The 21,291-nt window shown below is 40.7% G+C and overlaps 2 protein-coding genes and 1 long non-coding RNA gene across 3 annotated transcripts in view; 2 read left to right on the plus strand and 1 right to left on the minus strand.

Moving 5' to 3' along the window:
* LOC119495947 (sorbin and SH3 domain-containing protein 1) overlaps nt 1-10,600 on the plus strand; it is a 94,291-nt gene extending 83,691 nt beyond the window's left edge. Inside the window, exons 22-31 of the mRNA XM_037782889.1 lie at nt 192-362; nt 1,294-1,340; nt 2,285-2,399; nt 2,621-2,746; nt 2,827-3,021; nt 3,221-3,742; nt 4,402-4,497; nt 5,975-6,162; nt 6,262-6,368; nt 6,671-10,600. Coding sequence (XP_037638817.1) covers nt 192-362; nt 1,294-1,340; nt 2,285-2,399; nt 2,621-2,746; nt 2,827-3,021; nt 3,221-3,742; nt 4,402-4,497; nt 5,975-6,162; nt 6,262-6,368; nt 6,671-6,738 — 1,635 coding nt within the window. The 3' untranslated portion in view covers nt 6,739-10,600. The remainder of the gene's footprint in view (nt 1-191; nt 363-1,293; nt 1,341-2,284; nt 2,400-2,620; nt 2,747-2,826; nt 3,022-3,220; nt 3,743-4,401; nt 4,498-5,974; nt 6,163-6,261; nt 6,369-6,670) is intronic.
* Nucleotides 8-13,259, minus strand: LOC119495951. Its single transcript, XR_005208597.1, has 3 exons — nt 13,085-13,259; nt 12,959-13,010; nt 8-314 (listed from the first exon to the last, which is right to left on the minus strand). It is a non-coding gene; the product is annotated as an uncharacterized LOC119495951 (long non-coding RNA).
* Nucleotides 12,762-21,257, plus strand: pdlim1 (PDZ and LIM domain 1 (elfin)). The gene is made up of 7 exons (XM_037782892.1): nt 12,762-13,055; nt 15,208-15,359; nt 15,825-15,909; nt 17,011-17,195; nt 18,862-19,007; nt 19,219-19,336; nt 20,608-21,257. Exons 1-7 carry the CDS (start codon nt 12,963-12,965, stop codon nt 20,792-20,794), a joined length of 966 nt encoding a protein of 321 aa, XP_037638820.1. The 5' UTR covers nt 12,762-12,962; the 3' UTR covers nt 20,795-21,257.
* The last annotated feature ends 34 nt before the right edge of the window (nt 21,258-21,291 follow it).

Consider the following 21,291-nt stretch of genomic DNA (forward strand, 5'->3'; position numbering starts at 1 on the left):
AACTTCCTTTTAAATTTAGGCAAACTTAAATTTTAATTACACCCTCACTGAATGCTTTAGGCAAGAGAGCTGTGTTATGAATGAGGAAGTCATATATTATACATAAAAAAAAGATAATGTGACATGAATAAAAGAGTAGAAGAAACCCATATCTGGAAGGGTACAAACAACTCAGTGTGGTTTCCTGGCAGAAAATCTTGGAGGAGCAGCGGCGGCTGAAGAGGGAACAGGAAGAGGCCGACACGGCGTCGAGACGACACACAGGCATTGTCCCAACGCACCACCAGTTCATCACCAACGAGCGCTTCGGAGATCTGCTTAACATCACAGATAACACGGAGAAGAGGAAATCAGGCGTAGAGGTACAATACAGGGCCGTGTCTTATCCTTCTGTAAGCAGGAAGAAAGACGGCAGATGGTTTGTCAGTTTGTGTGTGAGTCAGGCTGAAGGGGGGGGGGGGGTGTCAGCGGGGTTCCTGCATACACAGATGGCTTTCTCTTCTGGGTCAAAATTCAGAGGGTGAGAGCAGTGATAGAAGAAATATGAGCTGTTGAATTTATGACTGAATATCTCCAGTCGGCTTCACTTCCACAGCGCACACCGTTTATCTACACGTACACTAACGTCACTGGTATTAGTTGCACCCTTGTTGTGTTTACCAAGGTGTGCCTGCTCCCATGACAGGCCAGTCTCACAGTAAACAACCCCCCCCCAGGACACGCTCCAGAGGACAAGTAACCCAGTCAGTCACAAGCACCTCATTCCTGTCATTACCAGAATATTAATGTTCAGACGGGGCACTGAAAGGACACCTCAGGCAGATTTACAGCTCACAACAAATTCCAGAAAAATAGTTTCCTAAATACACATGCATGACAAAGCCCAGAGGGTAAAGTAACTGTAGGAGCTATTTATTAATTGTTAGTAGTTGTTTTACTAATAATAAGTAGTATTGCACCTGATTGAGAGCAAGAGAGGCAGTGACAGCCATGATTTCTTTGTTGTTTGTTGGCTTTTTTTGTTGTTGTTGTTGTTTTTTTGATAAATGAATCATAAGAAACACAGACTGTTTTGCCTGTGTATACCACATACCCATGGTGCATCAGTGGCCCTTTGATTAAGTTTGATTTTTCTGACATAAGGCCACTACAGTATCCAAAAAGTGACAAAGCTGGAGTTGCACAAGGGTATTAATTTTCTGGATAGCTTTCACTCACTCAGTAAAATGTTTAGAATAATATGCATGTAGTTGTAGTCATGAAATAAGAGTTTCTTTTTTTATATCTACACAGAGAACTCCAGCCATGGCTCGCTTCGACTTCAGAGCAGAAACTCTAAAGTGAGTAATCTATCCATCTATTAACGAGTCTCACAACATGTCGGGTTTGACTGTGTGAGATTCTAGAGGTGTTGATGATGCTGTTATATTGTGTCCAGCTTGCGTACATTTACATGTGAGCAGACCGCATGTGTTATAACTTCTATCTAGTAGGTGGGGTAAGCAACTTCTGATAAAACGATGCCAAATCACAGGAAAGTACTGTTTATCAGAATCAGAAATACTTTATTTATCCCCGGGGGGGAAATTGGGACGTTACAGTTGCTCTTATACAGTATATAAGCATAAAGAAATATAAGAAAAATAATAAGTAAAATGTAAATTATGTACATAATGCTACAATATATAACACAATATATGTAGAGAAGTATAAATAAATAAGAAGAAATGATAAATATAAAAAATATGTACAAATATGTGCATCAAACACATACAATATATAACCACAGTGTAAATAAGTAAATAAAAATTGCTGAGAAGTGGGATCTATTAAGTGTGTTATATATAAATGCAAGAATAGTATAAATGCACAGTACAAATGCAGTATTAAAGGCAATTAGTATTGCACAGTTGAATTATTGTACAATTTATTGTACATTTTAATCAGTATTGCACATAAGAATAATAAGAAATTATGATGTAGTAGCTGCTGACAGATGAAATAAGTCCAGGGCCAGTCTATTGACTCAGAGAGTTGAAATGACTTCTTGTGGCGCTCTGTGGTGCATCTCGGTGGAATGAGCCTACTATTAGAATAGTATAATAATAATAACAGATTTACAAGTTACCTTTTACTTGAATGTGAATAATATCCCAGATTATTCAGGCAGATTAACTATAAAGTGCTGTTAAACACAGCTCTGCATGAGATCGCTTCATTTTCATACTGTAAAATTCTTTCATTTCATGTAACTAAGTAACTAATCTCTCTGGAACATTTCTAGGGAACTACCGTTTCAGAAGGGAGACATTGTCTACATTATTCGACAGGTGGATCAAAACTGGTATGAAGGGGAGCATCATGGAAGAGTCGGCATTTTCCCTCAAAGTTACGTTGAGGTACGTATCTTGACTCAGTGATTACTCTTCCGAGGAGAGCAGCTAGGACAAGTTATAGAAATAATGTTTCTTTCAGTTTATCATTTACATTTTTTAAATTTTCCATAAATACATATTTAAGTAATAAAATTAGAGATGTTTTGCATGATCATTCTGCTGCACAGTGTGATTCAACTTGTATTTCTTACTCAACCAGTTTTGTTATTTGCTGCCTTCTTCAGCTCCTTCCCCCCACAGAGAAAGCCCAGCCAAAGAAAATGGCCCCAGTACAGGTACTGGAATATGGAGAGGCCGTCGCCCGCTTCAACTTCAACGGTGACACAGTGGTGGAGATGTCCTTCAGAAAAGTATGGACTGGACTTTTGTAACTCACACTTCATTTATCCAAAGGAATTTTTAACAATACTTACGATATGTGTGTCTGCAGGGAGAGAGGATCACGCTGATTCGTAGAGTTGATGAAAACTGGTATGAAGGCAAAATCTCAGGCACCAACCGCCAAGGCATCTTCCCCGTCACCTACGTAGAGGTGAACAGACGACCCCGCGTCAAAAACGGGGTGGAGTATCTGGACCCTCCCGTCAGCCAGTCGCCACAACGCAGCACCAACGCTTCTCCTCAGGTAAGGAGAGTCAGTAGCCAAGAAGAGTTTTTATCACCACATCTGTGAATTTATAAATCCTCTTCTGTGTTCACCTTTGACACCCACCTTTTCATTTAATTATTTTTTTGCCCTGTGAATATCTCATCTTCCGTTTCCTTTTCTTTTCTTCCTCTCATCCCCTCTTTGCTTCCATCTCCTCTCACGTTCCTCTTAAAAGCTGTATCGTAATCGTCTGACCACCTCCCCGCTGCCCCTCCCTCGCTCCCCCCGCCGCTCCGTGTCCCCCGAGGTCCACGCCATCTCCTCTGAGTGGATCTCCCTGACTGTGGGAGGAGGGAGCCCTCCCGCCGCGCCCACCCCTCCCCTGCCGCCGCTGCCCACCGTGTCCTACCGCTGCGGCGAGTACCTGCCCCCGCCCTACTCTGCCAGCCCCGTGCCTCTCATCAGTGGCAGCCCGTACTGCGTCTCCCCCACGGCTTCGCCATCTGCCTCCCCTCTCCCCCCGCCTTACCCGCCCAGACCCAACTCAACCACTCCCTTCCTCACGTTCACCCCACCTCAGGGGGGGGACTTCCTGCTCTCCCCTCCCTCCCCACGTCTGTCACGCAGCGTGAGCCCCTGTGGAGGGCCGGTGCTGGAGGGATGGGTGAGGGGGGACAAGGAGTTGACAGAGGGGGACAGCACAGAGGGGGACAGGGGTCACGGAGCCCCGGGCAGCAGGATAAATAGCCCTGCAGAGGTATCTTCTGCATGGTGTGCGGTGTTGCATCTCAGGCTCACTCAGGAACGCGGGCTTCTGGCCACAGTTTGATTCCCTAAAATAGATGATTGATGAAGTACTGAAGCTGACATTTCTGTGTGGAAGACGTGACTAACCTTTAGATTTGAGCCCCGTCGATGAATTTGCTGGTTTAGTGGAAGCAGAATAAGTTCAAACTGGTCACATTGCTTAAAGCTGCAAGTCTGCATGTTGTTGTGTGTGCACTACTAACACACAAAGTGTTTTACAGTGTGAGTTTCAGATTTCCGAGCTGTAAAGGACTGTGAGAGCATTTCTAGGATTGATTTGAGAGCTTGAGTTTCTTTCTCTTCATAAAATCCAGCATTTGGTTGCATGTTGTTGTTGTTCCATGAAGAGGTGTGATGACTTGAATGCTGTCGGAGTTTGGAAGTTTATTTAGGACAGTGACATATTTATTAGTGAGTATTTATAGGTTTCACATGTTGGCTTGTGTTTCAAAAGCTGCTGCGAGGTTGAAATTTCCACCTAAAGGGAAATGCAACCTTACTGTTGCTGAAGTATGATGGTATTTACAGCAGGTGGAGACGTGGTGCAAGCTTTGGAGAAAGCTTTTGTTTTGTAAATATCCTTGCTGATTTGACATTTTTATGTTGCAGTTTGTGAAGAATGAGGCCGACCATCATGGACGGAGCTCCAGAAGCCCCGTGATGCTGTTCGACATCCAAGATAACAACAATGTAAACTCCTTTGCGGTAAGATGCTGCAGGGTTTTATTGGAGTAGATTTACAAAAGTAATGTGTAGTTTGTCAAGTGGCTTCATCATGTTTAACTTTTTAACACATCACCTTCAAAGATCCATTTGACTCACATCATCTTTAACTCCCATTATGTCTTCTATATTTGTGTTGTATGTTAAATATGTGAGATATTTGAGGACTGCCCTCCATTAGAGGAGTAGTTCAACATTTTGGAAAAAAAATATATTCGCTTTCTTGCTGAAAGTTAAATGAGAAGATCAATATCACTCTCATGTTAGTCCGTTCTGTATGAAGCTGGAGATAGTGGCTGAGTTAGCTCAGCTTAGCAGAAAGACTGAGAGAAACAGCTTGTCTGGCTTTGTCTGAAGTTAATAAAATTCCCCCACCAGTGCATCTAAAGCTCACTAATTAACATAACGTGTTAACTGGTGTCTTGTTTGTTTCATCCGTACAAAAGGATCAGGTTAGGTGCTGCACAACCGAACATGAAAGTAGCTAAAGGGGTCTTGTAGTGCCGGCATATAAAGGGCTTTACATTTTAAAAAGGGATGTTGAAGAACCTGGTCAATTAGCAGGAGTAGAGGGAGGAGGAAAGGGAGGAGTGAGCGGAAGGGTTTTCAGTTGGTTGCAATCTGCAACCACACCACTAGATGCCTCCAAATCCTATATACTGTACCTTTAACAAAAAGTTTACTGAAAAAAAATGAAACCCTGGAAATTCAATAAAACCACATTTAAACTGGGGCAAAATAACACCAATCAAAAGAAAGCTGCATCCTCACAGCAAGCTGCCACAGTAATTAAATCTAGTGAGAAACTTTTAAAACGTTTTACATTTACAACATTGGCCACCACAGTTACATCACCAGGCAATCAGCAGACGCACCAGGAAGTCACTGCTCTCGGCCAAGAAACAGACCAGCAAATAACTCCCTGTAAAACTGCAAATTGTCGTTTTTACACACAACACTGTTTCCCGTGTTTTCCGTCTTTATGCTAAGCTAAGCTAACTGGCTGCTGGCTTTATATTGATTGGAAAGATATGAGAGTGGGATCAATCTTCTCATCTATCTCTCAGCAAAAAAGCGAATAAGAGTACATTTACCCAAAATGTCAAACTATTTCTACCTGTCAGCTCCCCTTTAATACTGCATGTTCATACTTAATATTACCCTGTAAAAAGTGAACTAATATTTCATGTTTCCTGTCTACATGCTCTCACTCTGGTGTCTTGCCTTTTCATGCCTCTCGTCCTGGGCTCCACCAACGTCTCCTCTGCTCTTTCTCCTGGCTTTTAACGGATCACTTCCTTTTCTGCCTTGCTACTTACTGGAACCAACTTCCTGTCTCGCCCTTCGTCCCCCTCCCCTCCCTCTCTAACTCCTCACCTCCTCCCCCCTCCTCAACTTCACCTCGGCCTCTTCCGGGACTCTCCGCTGTCTGTCTTTCTCTGACGACTTCACCTACTAGGAGGCAGTTTGTAATGAGATCTTGAATATAGCTGAGACCTCGGTGAGGTACTGCAGCACCCTGTCCCACCACCCTCATGACTCTGTCCATAGACTGCACCCCCACCCCAGTAAACAATCTCTCATCATTTCCCAGCAACCCCTGTCCCACAGCAGCAGCCCGGAGCCGAACCGTCTCAACTGTGGAATGTGAGTAGGAGCTGTGTTGCAGTTTTGACATCTTAGTATTTCATTTTTCCTGATTCATTTTTAGCAAGTTTACCAGTTTATCCTCGTGTCCCGCTCCAGTTTCCAGGCTCTGTACAGTTACGTGCCGCAGAACGAAGACGAGCTGGAGTTGCAGGAGGGAGATCTCGTCAGCGTCATGGAGAAGTGCGATGACGGCTGGTTTGTCGGTATGTGCCTGCAGGCCTCCGGGATGCATTCCTCAGAGACACTGTCACACTCGCTGTGTCACATTAATCCATATAGGGTTTCTGCACAATGACAGCAAAGGACTGTACGCGTGCAATGTGCATGCTCAGGGCAGAAGTAGAGTCATTTTCACCATCACATCCTTCCATATAGGGTTTCTAAAGAGTGACAGCAGAGGATTGAGTGCAAAGGACTTAATTTTAGATATAGCTTAAATAGATTATTTTTGAATCATTTTACTTTCTTTTGCCTGATCCACGTTTCTCTTCCTTTTTCTCTGCAGGTACCTCAAAGAGGACGAAACAGTTTGGGACTTTCCCTGGGAATTACGTGAAGGAGGTGAAACTGTAAAGCTATCTAATCTGGCTGTAACACATGGTTGCCTGTCAAGCTTGGAAGTCATTACTATCGCGCATGGCTGTTGGTTAGCGTAGTCGTTTAGCCAGGCGAATCCATTTTGTCTGGGAAAGTGATCGGTTCGGCCTGAGGTATGTCAAACTGCACGGAGGGGAGGCGGAGACGGAGACAGCTCACTGCCCAAACCTCAGCATGGTGTACACCTTGACCACATTTCACACACTTCTTGACACGTCCGTCTTCACGAGTGGAATTTCCTCCCACAAAGTAGCTTTTATTGTACAGATAATAGCTTCCATCTTGTCCGTGTAATTTACAGTATAGACGTGTTCACGTAGCACCTCAGCGAGGAGGCCGGCAGCAGAGCAGTGTGTGGATTAAAGAGCGGATCTTATTACCTGAACGGGACTTGGGAGGATTCAGAGTGTATTTTTATGGGATGTGTGGTTGGAGCTGTTTGTCATGAGCTACCTTTCAGCACCAGAGGTGTTAATTATGATTAGTAATGATGATGCAAACCATGCGTTTGCTTCCAAAACAAAACCGTCAGTGTTTGGATCAACATTTAATATGGTGGTTCATTCAATTTTCCTCAGTTTATACTTGAGAAAATGACTTAAATTCAGAGCCCTTTTACTTTGTGTTACATGTTATGAATCATCATAAAGTCAGTATTTGAAGAACATCACAAAATTCACAACTCAGTGTAACCCGAAAGCTTTAGATACCGGTTCAGTATTGCCTTCATTTTCTATAACAACAGTTATTACGAAGTCATGTAGATGGCGGGAAACACTAAAATGTTGACTTTAGCTTCTCGTTAGCAAACACAAGTACAGGACACTGTGTTGCATGTCTGATAAAAGTGAAGAGAAACCATGTATATGCACATCCTATATTTTCAGAATCTATTTATTTGTCCTTTTATACCTCTTCTGTTAAAGTAGAAGTGTTTGCTGATGAACGATGACTGTAAGGTAGCTGGTGGTAGACGCCGCCTGGCTCCAGCGCAACCACAGGACAGGCGTGGTAGCACTTAACTTCCTGTTTGGCAGGGCTGTCCCGAAATACCATTTTTGGGGCTTCGAAGCTTCGGGGAGAAATATTCGAAGATATTCGCGGAGCAGCGCGGCAGGCTGACATGTTCTTCTGCTGCACTACTGTATACAACACGCACCTCTACACACAGCGATATCCGTCTGAGAGTAACTAATGATTATTAATAATGTTGTAGGATTATTCCTTATTTCATAGGCTATGTAGTGACTTTAGGAAACAAACTAAAAGCCGCTGAGAGGCTGAGGTCGGGGCCCAGTTCGCTTGTCCGACGCGCTATCAAAATGATACACTGAGATTCAAAAAAGACGTTGAACAAAATCTTATTTAATGAAAATGATCAACTTATTATAACTTGCACAAAATCAGGACAATCAACAGCGATCAAAAGAAAATAGCGGTAAACCTAAAATACGGCAACCCACTCACCCTCTCTTCCCTCCGGCACCCAGGTGAACAGCTGATTATATTAACTATGAGTGTCGCCCACATCCATGTGACCCAAGTTTCCCAAATCATTGCGTTCACATAATAATAAATGATAATATCCCAGACATTAACTAATACCAATACCAAAATATATAAACCATCACAAACCTAATTAACATTAATACAAACATTACTCCTACAGGCTATTTTGGTGATTTATACATTCTTATTAAATACTTATATATATGAAAAAAACAAAGCATTTGAATACTGATTTGGAGGTGGAATACCATGGCAACAGTCGAAACTTCGAAGCATTCGGGTCAGCCCTACTGTTCGGTCATCTACGGAGATCCCATCTAACATGATAATAGTAGATTCATCACGAGAAGCTATTTAATGTTTTAAGTAAAGCCAACCAGGTGTCTTAGAAAATAATGATTTTTAAGAGCTTATTGAGATTTTAACCACGCCCTTACTGACGAGATTGTATGTTTTAGCCATGTAAATGTGTACAGAAAACTTTAAGAGGCCTTCCAAATATGGCTACGTATTTTCATATGTGATGACTACAACTTCAGTGGAATGATTTAAACAATAAAGTCAGCATTAGTACGGCATGAAATCGGAGCATGAAACACTATCAATCTTCGCCACCCTTTAGCTTTAAAGCAAACAGAAGTGATGACAGGGTTAACTCCCTGATGGAAGATGGCTTTGAATTGTGGTATCAAAGCAATCAGAGCCGTCTCCCCGCGAGTACAGAGCTCCCAGATCCTGTAACAGACGCCACATGTCAGAGTAGATCCTCGACACACGCACAGATTGAAAGACGATAGCTATTGTTTTCCCATAGCTTGTGTTTTCATCAAATTCCTCGTTGTCATCAACCGCGGCACTGTGCTCATCCAGCCTTCGCAGAGCTGTCAAATAGTACTCGCAAGTAATTCTCAATGCTTGTTACGACCTGCTCGGACTGGCAGTAATTGCTGAGAAAGTCATTTAAAGTCAGTTTAGTTGATGCCAGGCAGTAGGTAGTGAGCTCCTTTTCCCAATCATTTCTAATCAAATGGTGCCAGACTATCAGCGGGCCTTCCTTTTTTTTAAGAATAACTCAAAATCAGAAACATAATGTGAAGTATTGAAAGATAAAACAGTAGCTCTCACTTAGATCTAAACGTGTATGTTTACTATATCTTTGTTGTTTGAATGTGTTAGCTACAGTTGTGCAGTGATGATAAACATTGACCTAATGGTTTGAAGCTGTATGTGGCTGCCACATGAAGTGATATATGACGTTTAATAATTGACATTAATTTAACACAATTCAGTAGCAATCAGTGTTTCATCCTCTCCGACGTTTGCGGCCGTTTCTTCTTCTTTTATTTGCCAACATCAGCAAAGGAATGTTTTCTACAGATAATACACTGCATTATGGGTTTGCCTGTATAGCACTGATATAATATTCAGGTATTTTGCTACACCACAAAAGTATGTTTTCCCCTCCACTGCTGGCTAAACATTGTTGTTCCTGTGTAACTGCAGCTCCGCTTGAATGTGCTGATGAGGTTGGGAGTCTGTTGACCTCCTGCAGGCTTTTCAAAAGGAGCTCAAACATGATGGACAAATAATCATTTAGTCATAATAATATAACACAACACTAGATTGTTTCTGTGCTCCATCACAGGATGTATGAATGTATGATTATATGAATGTGGCACACATAATATGTAAAAAAAAAAATGTTCATCTTGAATGAACATGCAGACTATTGAGCAGCATGGCACAAGAAGAAGGATTGTAAATATGTAAAATATAAAATAGACTGCGAGCGATGGGAGCGTCAGATGGAGCTCTCTGTCACTCGCAGCGGTTTATTATTTACCTGAAGGATTAAGCACAGAGTGGAGCGTTACTGAGCACAGGAAAGTTTGACGCATATGAACATTACGCTGCCATTTGTGACCATCATAATTCCTTATGTTAAATGCAAAATTGTGCCTCATTTTCATTTATTGTTGTTTTTTTTTTGGGGGGGGGGGGTTATCACTGAAATGTATCCATGACATATTTAATGTAACCATGGTTTCCCCATTAGTCCTACTAGTCTCTGTGATGGGAGAACATTTTACTAAGAACTTGTCAGTTACTGTGCAAGTACCTAAAAGTGTGACACGATGCTTTAACGTAATGATTAATAATCATAAGAATGGACTAAGTTTGATGATGAGACGCACAACCTGCAACAGGTTTGGTTTGTTTGCTTCAATTTTGCAGTGCTGTTACATTGACAATATTAAAATAAAAGATACTATATACACTGCTGTGACTTCGGTATTATGCAATATTTAATAAACCGTTTAAACCATTTTGGTGTGTTAACCTGTTTTGATTTGTGGCTGAGGGATAGCAGAGGTAGAACTGTTTGGAAATGTTAATGGAGTCTTAAAGTCTAAGTTTAAAGGTTTATAAGCAAGTAAACATGTTTTTTAAAAGGCCTATTCTCTGCGGCTGTGTGATCATGCAAATTCATGTGAGCTAAAGGTGAAACTTTTGCTCTCTAAGTTGCTGATTATCTTCTTTTTTTAATGTAGCACATCATTTCCTGGGATAATTATGGAAATGTATGCTAAAGGGGTGAAATAACAGAGGAAAATGTCAATAAAATGACATAGTTATGGTCCACTTATTTTGGCTGCTCTGAGATGCCTATAAAGCAACAGTATGATCTCATTATGATGTTGACAGATGTGTTTGTACAGGCCTAACAGTCAGGAGCAGATGGACTTTTCACTTGACTAAAAGGCTTCACTTTTTAAAGCCCTTACAGACTTCTCTGGCATGCTGCTGAGGATGCATGTAAACCCCACAAGAAAGGACGTATTTCATTGGGTCAGTCTGTCTGCCCCGAGGTTTTTCTTTTCTCTCTACTTTCAGCAGAGATCCTCTGGCAGGAATTCAAGTTTTGGGAGCGGCACATTCCACATCCTGGGATTTAGCTCTACCATAAATGGTAAGCTTGCTTATAACACGGTGACGTACCGGCAGGCCGACATCCCTAAAACAAACACTAAAGCTCATCTGAGAGCAGACAAACACGAGGAGGCATCACTCCGCTCTGATTTCAGAGAAGTTTCATTGAGGCGAGCATTATTTAATTGTTGTTACTTCAGATTCACTACAATTATTTCACGTTTTTGAGTGGTTGGTGTGTGTCTTTGTGTAGCTCGCTGTTTTAGCTCAGGTTTAACAAATCAACTCTAAATTCACCAATTTATTCAACCACAAACCCCACAACATTATTATACAAACTGGATCCTGGAGGCAAGAAGGTGCAAAAACAGTTTAGATTGGAGTTGATGTGCCATTGTTGCTCCGGATATACATGGGTTTTTAAGTGAGTGCTAACACACAGGAGTCCTCACCATAAAATAATGACCACAGCAAAAGGGCCCTCTTGGATGCCTCTATGGTAGATAAAACATGATAAAGTGCCCTTTCAGTGGAGAAAATGTGATAAAGTGCCCTTCCAGTGGAGAAATCGTGATAAAGTGCCCTCTAGGGTGCCCTTCGAGTGGAGAAAATGTGATAAAGTGCCCTTCCAGTGGAGAAAACATGATAAAGTGCCCTCTAGGGTGCCCTTCCCGTGGAGAAAATGTGATAAAGTGCACTCTAGGGTGCCCTTCCAGTGGAGAAAATGTGATAAAGTGCCCTCTAGGGTGCCCTTCAAGTGGAGAAATCGTGATAAAGTGCCCTCTAGGGTGCCCATCCAGTGGAGAAATCATGATAAAGTATCCTCTAGGGGGGCCTTCCAGTGGAGAAAAGATGATACAGTATCCTCTAGGGTGCCCTTCCAGTAGAGAAAACATGATGCAGTGTCCTCTAGGGGGGCCTTCCAGTGGAGAAATCATGATAAAGTGTCCTCTAGGGTGCCCTTCCAGTGGACAAAAACATGATAAAGTGCTCTCTAGGGTGCCCTTCTAGTGGAGAAAATGTGATAAAGTGCCCCTCCAGTGGAGAAATCGTGATAAAGTGTCCTCTTGGGTTCCCTTCCAGTAGACAAAACATGATAAAGTGCCCTTCCAGTGGAGAAAACATGATAAAGTGTCCTCTAGGGTGCCCTTCCAGTGGAGAAATCGTGATAAAGTGCCCTATAGGATAGCCTTAAAATTGAGAAAAGATGATGTAGTGTCATATAGGCAGCTGGTGCCCCTTTAATTTGTTTGGCCCCTCAGACAGCCTGAGTCCGCCACTGGTGTCTTTGTTTATTGTATTGAAGGAATATGTTACCCAGTGCAACTAATTTATGTGTTTAGAGGATTAAGCTTTAATTGGGCTTTTTTATACACATTAGTAGTAATCAATTCATTGTTGTTTTTTTGGTCTTTTAAAGAAAAAATATAGTAAGCCTATAGCTACCCTGGGTCCTATTGTTACTTCACCACCATGACAAAAATCACCTTCAAGCTTGGTCAGAGTGATCCATCGTCTCAAATACACGATCTTTGTTCGCTCACTTAATCAGCGAGGAAACTTCAGCATGTATTTGTCGGTAGAGAGAGTAACCTGGGTGTAACTGTAACCTGAAGGTCCTCCCACTGAGCCTGTCTCAACCTCACACTATCGATCACTACACATGTCATCTGCTGCTGTAGGAAGTGAACTGGTGGTGTGAGACAGATCTCTATAAACCCAGTCTACTCTGTTAATATAAACCAACAATAGTTACCGCGATGCCTCTCCGGGTAGTGGTGCAGGGTCCTGGTCCCTGGGGCTTCAGGCTGGTTGGAGGAAAAGACTTCGAGCAGCCGCTGACTATCTCCCGGGTAAGTGTTGACTTGTTTCAGCTGCTTACCTTGTAATTCAGAGTAACCACACCTGGAGCTTTCACCTCTCATTGTTTCCTCTCGACTTCACTGAGAAGTTAGATAGTTAACGTCAGCTAGCTCAACCAACGGCTAACGTCCCAACGGCTAACGTTCCTTCAGTTAACTGACATAACTGTAATTTAACGGTCAGCTAACGTTCCTTCACTTAACTGACTTAACTGTAATTTAACGGTCAGCTAACGTTCCTTCACTTAACTGACATAACTGTAATTTAAACGGTTGCTAACGTTCCTTCAGTTAACTGACATAACTTTAATTTAACGGTCAGCTAACGTTCCTTCAGTTAACTGACATAACTGTAATTTAACGGTCGCTAACGGTTGCTATTGTTACAGTGTCGGTATGTTGAAGCTATTTTTAGCTACTGATTGTTACTGTTTTACATTTCCCTCTTTCAGTTCTGTTCTTAGAGATGTCTTTTTGTTGGTGGTGAACTGTGTTATTTTTTTGTTTATGTGACTGCAAATAACTGTAAACCTGTAAAGTGTACAAACAAAACATTAAAGTTTATTTATATTATAACCTAGCTCATCTCATAGGACAGGCTTAGAGTCAATGTGCTTCAAAATAATAATAATAATAATACAAAAACCCTACAAAGATCATACATGAGGAAATATATAAGATAAGATATAGATAAAATAAGAAGGTATTATATAAATATTAATATATACACAAGAAAAAACATAAGATAAGAAGGTATAATGAATATAAACATATATATATATATATATATGATAAAAAAAAACATATAAGATAAGAAGGTATAATGAATATAAACATATATATGATAAAAAAAACATAAGATAAGGTATTATAAATATAAATATATATATAAGGTAAGTAGGTATTATAAATATAAACATATAAGATTAAAAAAAACACAAGATAAGAAGGTTTTATAAATATAAATATATATAAGATAAAAAAAACATGATAAAAAGGTATTATAAATATAAACATATAAGGTAAGAAGGTATTGTAAATATAAACATATATAAGATAAAAAACACAAGATAAGAAGGTATTATTTATATATATATATGTATATATATATATATATATAAAAACATAAGATAAAAAGGTGTTTATATATATATATATACACGATAAAAAAGTGTTTATATATATATAAAAAACATATATATATTATATGTTTTTTTTATATATATATATATATATATATATATATATATATATATATATATTTAAGATAAGAAGGTATTATAGTCAAATTGGATTGATATGAGAAGGTATTATTATTATTAATAAAAAGGGGAAAATGGTAATACTAATTCTAAAAATAAATCTAAAAAGTTTTACCCATTTATGTTTTTATTCTGCTTTTAAAAGAAGACACTGTTGTAGCTGACCTTAGTTCATGTTGCAGAGAATTACAGAGAGAAGGGCTACGGGGTTAAACCAAACATTAGTTGAAATATACCAGTATTTAATCACTTTTGCAGACTTTCTGATATACTGTGGCTGTCATATTTGATCTATTTTAGTCCTGACCTCAAATTAAAAGCATAATATGGAGGGGGAGCATCACCTGAGCCCCTCTTCGACTAAGCCGACAGCTCTTAGCAGCCCATTTACAACAGCATGGTGTACATCATCATACATGTTTTACAGTGTGACAGTAATGAATCAGAATATGACCCTCCACTGTGTACTTTGCCTGAGTGGCGGCTGCTGTTCCTGTTGTAAATGTTGTTACAGTGGTCGCTCCACTCCACCCATGGAAAAGTGATCAGGAATTCCTGCACTCTGCCAGAGTCTCTCTCTCTCTCTCTGCTTCAGGCTGTTATCTTCGATTAGACTGTCTGCCCTCCAGGCTGCTCTCTGACTGAAAACACCTCTCTGCAAGAGTGTTTACTGTAAATAAGGAAATGTGTGTGAATGTCCTTGAAGGTCAGAGTTAAACAATGCAGCAGAAGGATTAAGGTCTGATTAGAAAAGAAGCTGTCAGACAGTTATAAGTTATTTCAGTTTTGCCTTTACAGGTGTCAAATACCTTATAATACAAAGCTCACATGTTGTCAAAAAAGTTTTCTGTGTCTTATCAGTTATGCCTGCTGTGTTGTAGGTCACCCCTGGGAGTAAAGCTGCCCAGGCCAACCTGTGTATTGGAGACATGCTCCTGGCTATCGAAGGAGAGCCGACGGAGAGCATGACTCACCTGGAAGCGCAGAACAAGATCAAGGGGTGCATAGAGGAGATGGTGCTCTCCATAGACAGGTAGGATGTAGCAGCAGTCTGATCTGCGTAGCCACAGGCCTGAAAAACTCTGAGTAATATGAGACGGCTCAGCTGCAATCCAGGTGCTCGGGAAGTGACTGACTGGGTGTTTACTCAAGGACAAGTCTCTCTTTTGTTCTACTGAAATCTTTAGTTTGAGAAGTGTATGTATGCTAAGCTATGTTGTAATCCTGTGTTAGGTCAGTGCATGACATCATAACTTTTGTGGAAGTGGATGAACTCAAGTAGCGGGGATGTTGAAATTCACTCAACAGGCAGGTTGAAGCAAATATGTTTGTTCAAATTAAGAGGGAATGTGTTGAATGCAGGGTGGGGTAAACATACCTATCTGTTGCGTTCAAAGACACTGCCATAATATCGTATTTAAGTACAGCAGCTTGGCAGATATGTGTATGAATATTTTGTGATGATATTGATGAAGGCGTCTTGTCCTCTGTTCTGCAGATCAGAAAGTAAAATGTGGTCGCCGCTCTCATCTGAGGAAGGGAGGACACATCCGTACAAGATGAATCTTGCATCAGAGCCAAAGGTGTGAGTGTGTGTCTGCGGTCTCAACATCAGAGCTTTTAAAATTACTTTCCAGCTCTCTCATTTAGCTTGAAATCTGGACTTATTACAGGTAGTCATACAGTGTCTGGAAGCCTGCACGTTCCTTTCCCACCGCACCCACAAAGCCTTGTGGGCTGGATTTTTTTCTTTATACTGCCAACGATGAAGTCATTGTTTACTTCCCAACAGGAGGTTTCCTAGGAGACGGTAGTTTATCAGCCAAGCTCTGACGCAAGCCTCTGTTCCTCAGTTCCTGCCCGCTGACTGGAAAGTTGCGGCCAAAGTGTGAATTCATGTAGGAAGCGGTGTGTGCTGTGTTTCACAGGTCACAGATGTTGTGCATTTTTCTCACAAACACGTGTTTCAAGCGCTTGTCTGGAGTCTGTCACTTTGATGTCTCTTCACCGTTTTATTGCTTTAAAACCATTGCTTTGTACTTTCTAGGGTTTCTTTGTGTACGTTTACTTTCACAAAGAGACTCTGGGGTATTTCTGCAGTTTAATTGTCAGATGCTTGAAGCATGAGCTAAAATTGGAGGCATTTCCGTGATCCCACTGAGAAGCATGAGCTAGATTTGGTGGTATTTCATGTGCCTACTTTCATGGCGTGCCAGTGGCATGACGTGTTCGTCTTTTAAAGGCCGTCAGCTATAATTAAGTCGGAATCCATAGTCATACATTATCCCGCTAAATTATGTGTGACTTTGAGTCAAACTAGAAGCAGCAGTTGAACACGCAAATAAGATGCAAATAAAGGCTGTTTTGACGTTTTCAGTTGAACAATATTTTCAAGTTTTCAAAGTGTGCAGTTAAACCATTAGTGAATTCATTGTTGGAAACACTTGAGGTTGGGTGTTTTCAGATATTGAGTAATATTCCTAACTATCAGCTGCATGTTTGTACTTGTGCAAGCTTGTACATTTCTTTTTAAAAATTACAGTTCATCTGAAGGCGTCAAAAGTTTGCACTACGAGTGTTGCATGTTTCAGACAGTTATTTATCAGATATCTGCACTCACTACCTTTTTGCTTGGTTACTCACAAAAAGCTTCAACGTTACAATTTTCCATTCATTTTTTTCAGGAGGTGAAACACATAGGCTCAACCCACAACAGGAGTGCTCTGCCGTTCGCTGGTTTTGGCCCCAAAGTTGTGACCAACCAGTACAACAGCCCGTCTGGTCTCTACTCTTCAGAGAACATCAAGGACTTCAACTCGGCTGTGGACGAAGTTAAAACCATCGCTTCAGCTAATGAGCCCAGCAACAAGTAAGAGGACACCAAGTGGTCCAAGTTGAGACTGGATCCCAAAGCAAATGATGGACTTAACCAGAAAAGTAAAAGCATTGCTTGGGTTTTATATGCGTCAGTCATCTGGCAACCTCCGGGTCTGAGAGGTCAGCAGGGGGTGACTCCTCTGTTTGCAAAAAGAAGTCTGATTGTATAGAAGTCGATGAGAAAATGAGCCTACTTCTCACTTGATTTATTACCTCAGTAAACATTGTAAACATGAGTTTATGGTCTCAATCACGAGTTTCAAGTCTTCTTCAATACAGCATGATGTTCATTTAGAGTCAAATAGACCATAAAGCAGGGTATGCTTTAGGGCGTGGCTACCTTGTGATTGACAGGTCGCTACCACTGCGTTGTCTGGTCTGTTAAAGTTAAAAGTGCTATTGATAACATTCAGCCACTAGATGTCGCATTCTCCCTCCCCCGTTCCATTGCATTTACTTCACAACAAGTCGTTGCCAGGCACTTACCGTCAATCTCAGTGGTGACCCAGAGATACCACGTGATATCAACGTCGTTTTACTATTGGCTCACAAGCCTTGTTAGAAGTGGGATCCGAACGTCGGATATATTCCACAGAGATTAAAAACAAACATTAATTTTAGACCCGTCAACATTTTGAAAATGATAAATAATTTTTTTTTTTGAAGTGTATGTATATTGTATGTACATTTGCCATCAACATCTACAGGTTGCTTTGTTAGCTGTATTGTCAAATATGTATTTTATCTTGTCGCATGTGACAGAGTATGCAGACTCTATGGTTCTTACTCAGCTCTGTTTCCCCTCTACTTACTCTACCATCCAAAGTGTGTCTATAATATACCATCACCTGTAAATCAGAAGAGCAGTTTAAAGTGAAATAACATGCTCCGCTGCCCTTGATGTTGCTTGCATGCTTTAGCTTAATGTTCCAAGTCACACGCTTCGTATTGATGTTTTACTTACAGCGTGTTTCACAGTCCATTTAGTTGAAACAACCCCCAACAGATTTATCTACCGTTACACAACTTCATTACTACTTTTTATCTTTAATGTTGAAGCTACTTTTTATTTCTCTCTTCAGGGAAAACATTCAGTTCACAAGTGCTATTAAGTGTGATCAAAGAGCTCCAATGTTTAATCTTAAAAGAAGGAACCACAATGCATCTAAGAATCAATTGTTGTATTGATTGACAGCCCAAAGGTCGCTGTTTGGTCGGCTTCTAACCGCTGCAGTCACTTGATTCTCAGTGATTTAGTTTGCTCAGCAGATATTGAGTTTTCGAGATGAATGCGGCTCCCAGACGGCTGGGTGGGTGATACATGTCTTTACAAGTCATAGTAATGTGGATACGATGAGGTATTCACTCAGCTACCGTCAAATACATTTAGGAAATTGTATCACCTAATGCCGCCTTTAAGACCAAGAAAAGATGATATAATGCAATATTAAACAGTATCACAATACAGTATTAAGAAAAACAAAATTCTAGACAATATTGGAAAGTCTTAGATCTGCGAGATACAAAAAAGAGCAACGGTTTTATGATCTCTTTTATCTTTTATAATCATGCTCTTTATGTAAAGACAGAATGTTTTTAACATTTCTGCATCCTGTGGCTCCTGCAGACATTTTGAAATGTACACATTTGCTTTGCAGAGCTCCGTCAGATCCATCGCAGACGGGCAAGCGGGCAGTTACAGAGGACTCCGAGGTTTACAAGATGCTGCAGGAGAACCAGGAGTCTGATGAACCTCCTCGACAGTCGGCTTCATTCAACATGCTTCAGGAGATCCTCGAGACGGGTACGGGTACCTGCTTATTACGCAACAGCTTTAGGTTACACAATTATCTGTCATTTTTAATTAGAATACAGATTTCTTTGGGTGGTCTGGCTTTTGTTCCTGATGATTCGTTGCTTAAAATGACAATCCTAATGAAAAGAAGCATTCTAGATGAGTGTAGAACCAGTGAAACCTCAAAGTTCATTAAGATTGTTCATATCTCTGTGTGTAGGTGACCCTGATAAACCATCAGGGTTCAGGAGTGTGAAACCACCCGCGACAAAGATTGGATCATCAGTGGGGAACACAGACAAGTTACCCTCCTGTGACAAATGTGGATCCGGGATTGTGTGAGTATTTTATGATTCCTCTCAGTACGGTTTTGACGAGCACGGAGGAAGTGTACCACAGCCATTTATGGCCCAGATTCACTGATACGTGCTGTTATTCTTGCTCAGTGTTTTAACACTAAAAACTTCCTCATTGTAACTAAACGTTGTGATGCAACAAAGAGTTTGAATGTCTCTGTGTGGAGTTTGTCTCCACCTCGTGGCTGAAGACCCATACGAAGTCTTGTTGCAGCTGTTGCCTTGAAATTTGCTGCTTCGAATTTTCCCCCCAAACTATATTCTATAGATTTTTACTTCATTTGAGTTTACTTTACTGTTTTGGATTCAATATCCATTAAAATCTGTGTTGTTACTTTTGACATGTTTTTCAGCAGACTGCACGATGAGGGCTTTTTGCTCACGTCTAGTTAAAATCCACTTACAGACTTGGGGGTTAATTATGCGCCCAGACGTTTTCAGTTGGAGCTGCAACTATTAATCAATTAGTTGTCAACTATTAAATTAATCGGCAACTATTTTGATAATCGTTTTGAGTAATTTTTTAAGAAGAAAAAGTCAAAATTCTCTGATTCCAGCTTCTTAAATGTGAATATTGTCTGGTTTCTTTACTCCTTTATGACAGTAAACTGAATATTTTTTAGTTGTGGACAAAACAAGACATTTGAGGATGTCATCTTGGGCTTTGGGAAATGCTGATTATAATTTTTCACAATTTTTTGACATTTTATAGACCAAACAGTTAATCGATTGACCTGTGTTACAAAGAATTTCTTCTCTGCCTGAAACACATGAACAAACCTCCCGGCTGCAGAAAAATTTATTTATTGCGCCGCTGCCTGGGGTGAATTCGGCGTTAACTTGCATAGTAAGCAGTATCTGAGAATCAGAATGGCTGGGACGTTTGTTACATCTCTGTCTCTCCCTTGTTTCCTGACATTTACTGACACAAAGTCTGTCGGTAATAAAGGCATACAAATGCCAAAACATTTAAGATATAAGGGGAAATGTATGGGGAAACCCTGTTCCCAGAAGAGTGGAGGCTGTTAAAGCAGCAGATATTTTGGAATGAGATGTTCAGTTATCATATATCGGTGTAATGTTCTGCCATCCAAATAGTTTTGGTTCCTAAACTTTTAAGGTGCTCATACCATAGAAAACTGATCCAAATCATTTAAATCCAGTTCAGGAATTAGAGTCTGAATAAACTACATACTGTTGTGTTAATCAAGTTAAATGTAATGATCTGTGTATCTCTTCTTCTTCTTCTTCAGGGGGATGGTGGTAAAGCTGAGGGACAAGTTCCGTCACCCCGAGTGCTACACCTGTACAGACTGCGACGTCAACCTAAAACAGAAGGGACATTTCTTTGTGGAGGAGCAGATTTATTGTGAGAAGCACGCACGCGAGCGAGTGACTCCGCCTGAGGGCTACGACGTGGTCACCGTCTTCCCCAAGTAGAGCGCTCGCTGAGCTCCGCCTCGGGACTGCACGCCACTATAGGACACCATGACATAATCCAAGACGTTCCAACATTTAGCACAGGACTATAAAAAAGGTCTCCTCTCGCATTACGAGTCAGTACAGTCACTGGTAGGCAGGACAGTAAAGAACTACATCTTTGAAAATGTTGATTTGCACATTGACTTTGGCATCTACGAAAGGAAAATATGAGATGGCATTCATTTTTTATCTCCTTAAAAAAAAAAAATTCCATTTGAATGACAGCCACTGTGTTTAAATAATGTCTTTATACATGTTCAGTATGTTCTGTTGAATCATGGAAACAATGGAAAGCCACACTTTTTCACCCCAAGACATGTTTTCTACAGTTTTATTAAATAAATAAACCTACTTTTATGCAGAAGAAACAGCTCAAAAAAACATTTGAAAACCATTACCAAATAAATATTTTTAGCTTAAACCAATTGTGTTGTCTTGCTAAATCATTGATTGTG

This window comes from Sebastes umbrosus, chromosome 10 (assembly GCF_015220745.1).
Source record: "Sebastes umbrosus isolate fSebUmb1 chromosome 10, fSebUmb1.pri, whole genome shotgun sequence".
Taxonomy (NCBI): Eukaryota; Metazoa; Chordata; class Actinopteri; order Perciformes; family Sebastidae; genus Sebastes; species Sebastes umbrosus.

Bases quoted from the DNA above. Each gene is read 5' to 3' on its own strand.
- pdlim1 (XM_037782892.1), top strand. From the start codon at position 12,963: ATGCCTCTCCGGGTAGTGGTGCAGGGTCCTGGTCCCTGGGGCTTCAGG. The intron at 15,910-17,010 runs GTGTGAGTGTGT...CATTTTTTTCAG, and splicing joins ATCTTGCATCAGAGCCAAAG to GAGGTGAAACACATAGGCTC. The intron at 17,196-18,861 runs GTAAGAGGACAC...TTTGCTTTGCAG, and splicing joins GCTAATGAGCCCAGCAACAA to AGCTCCGTCAGATCCATCGC.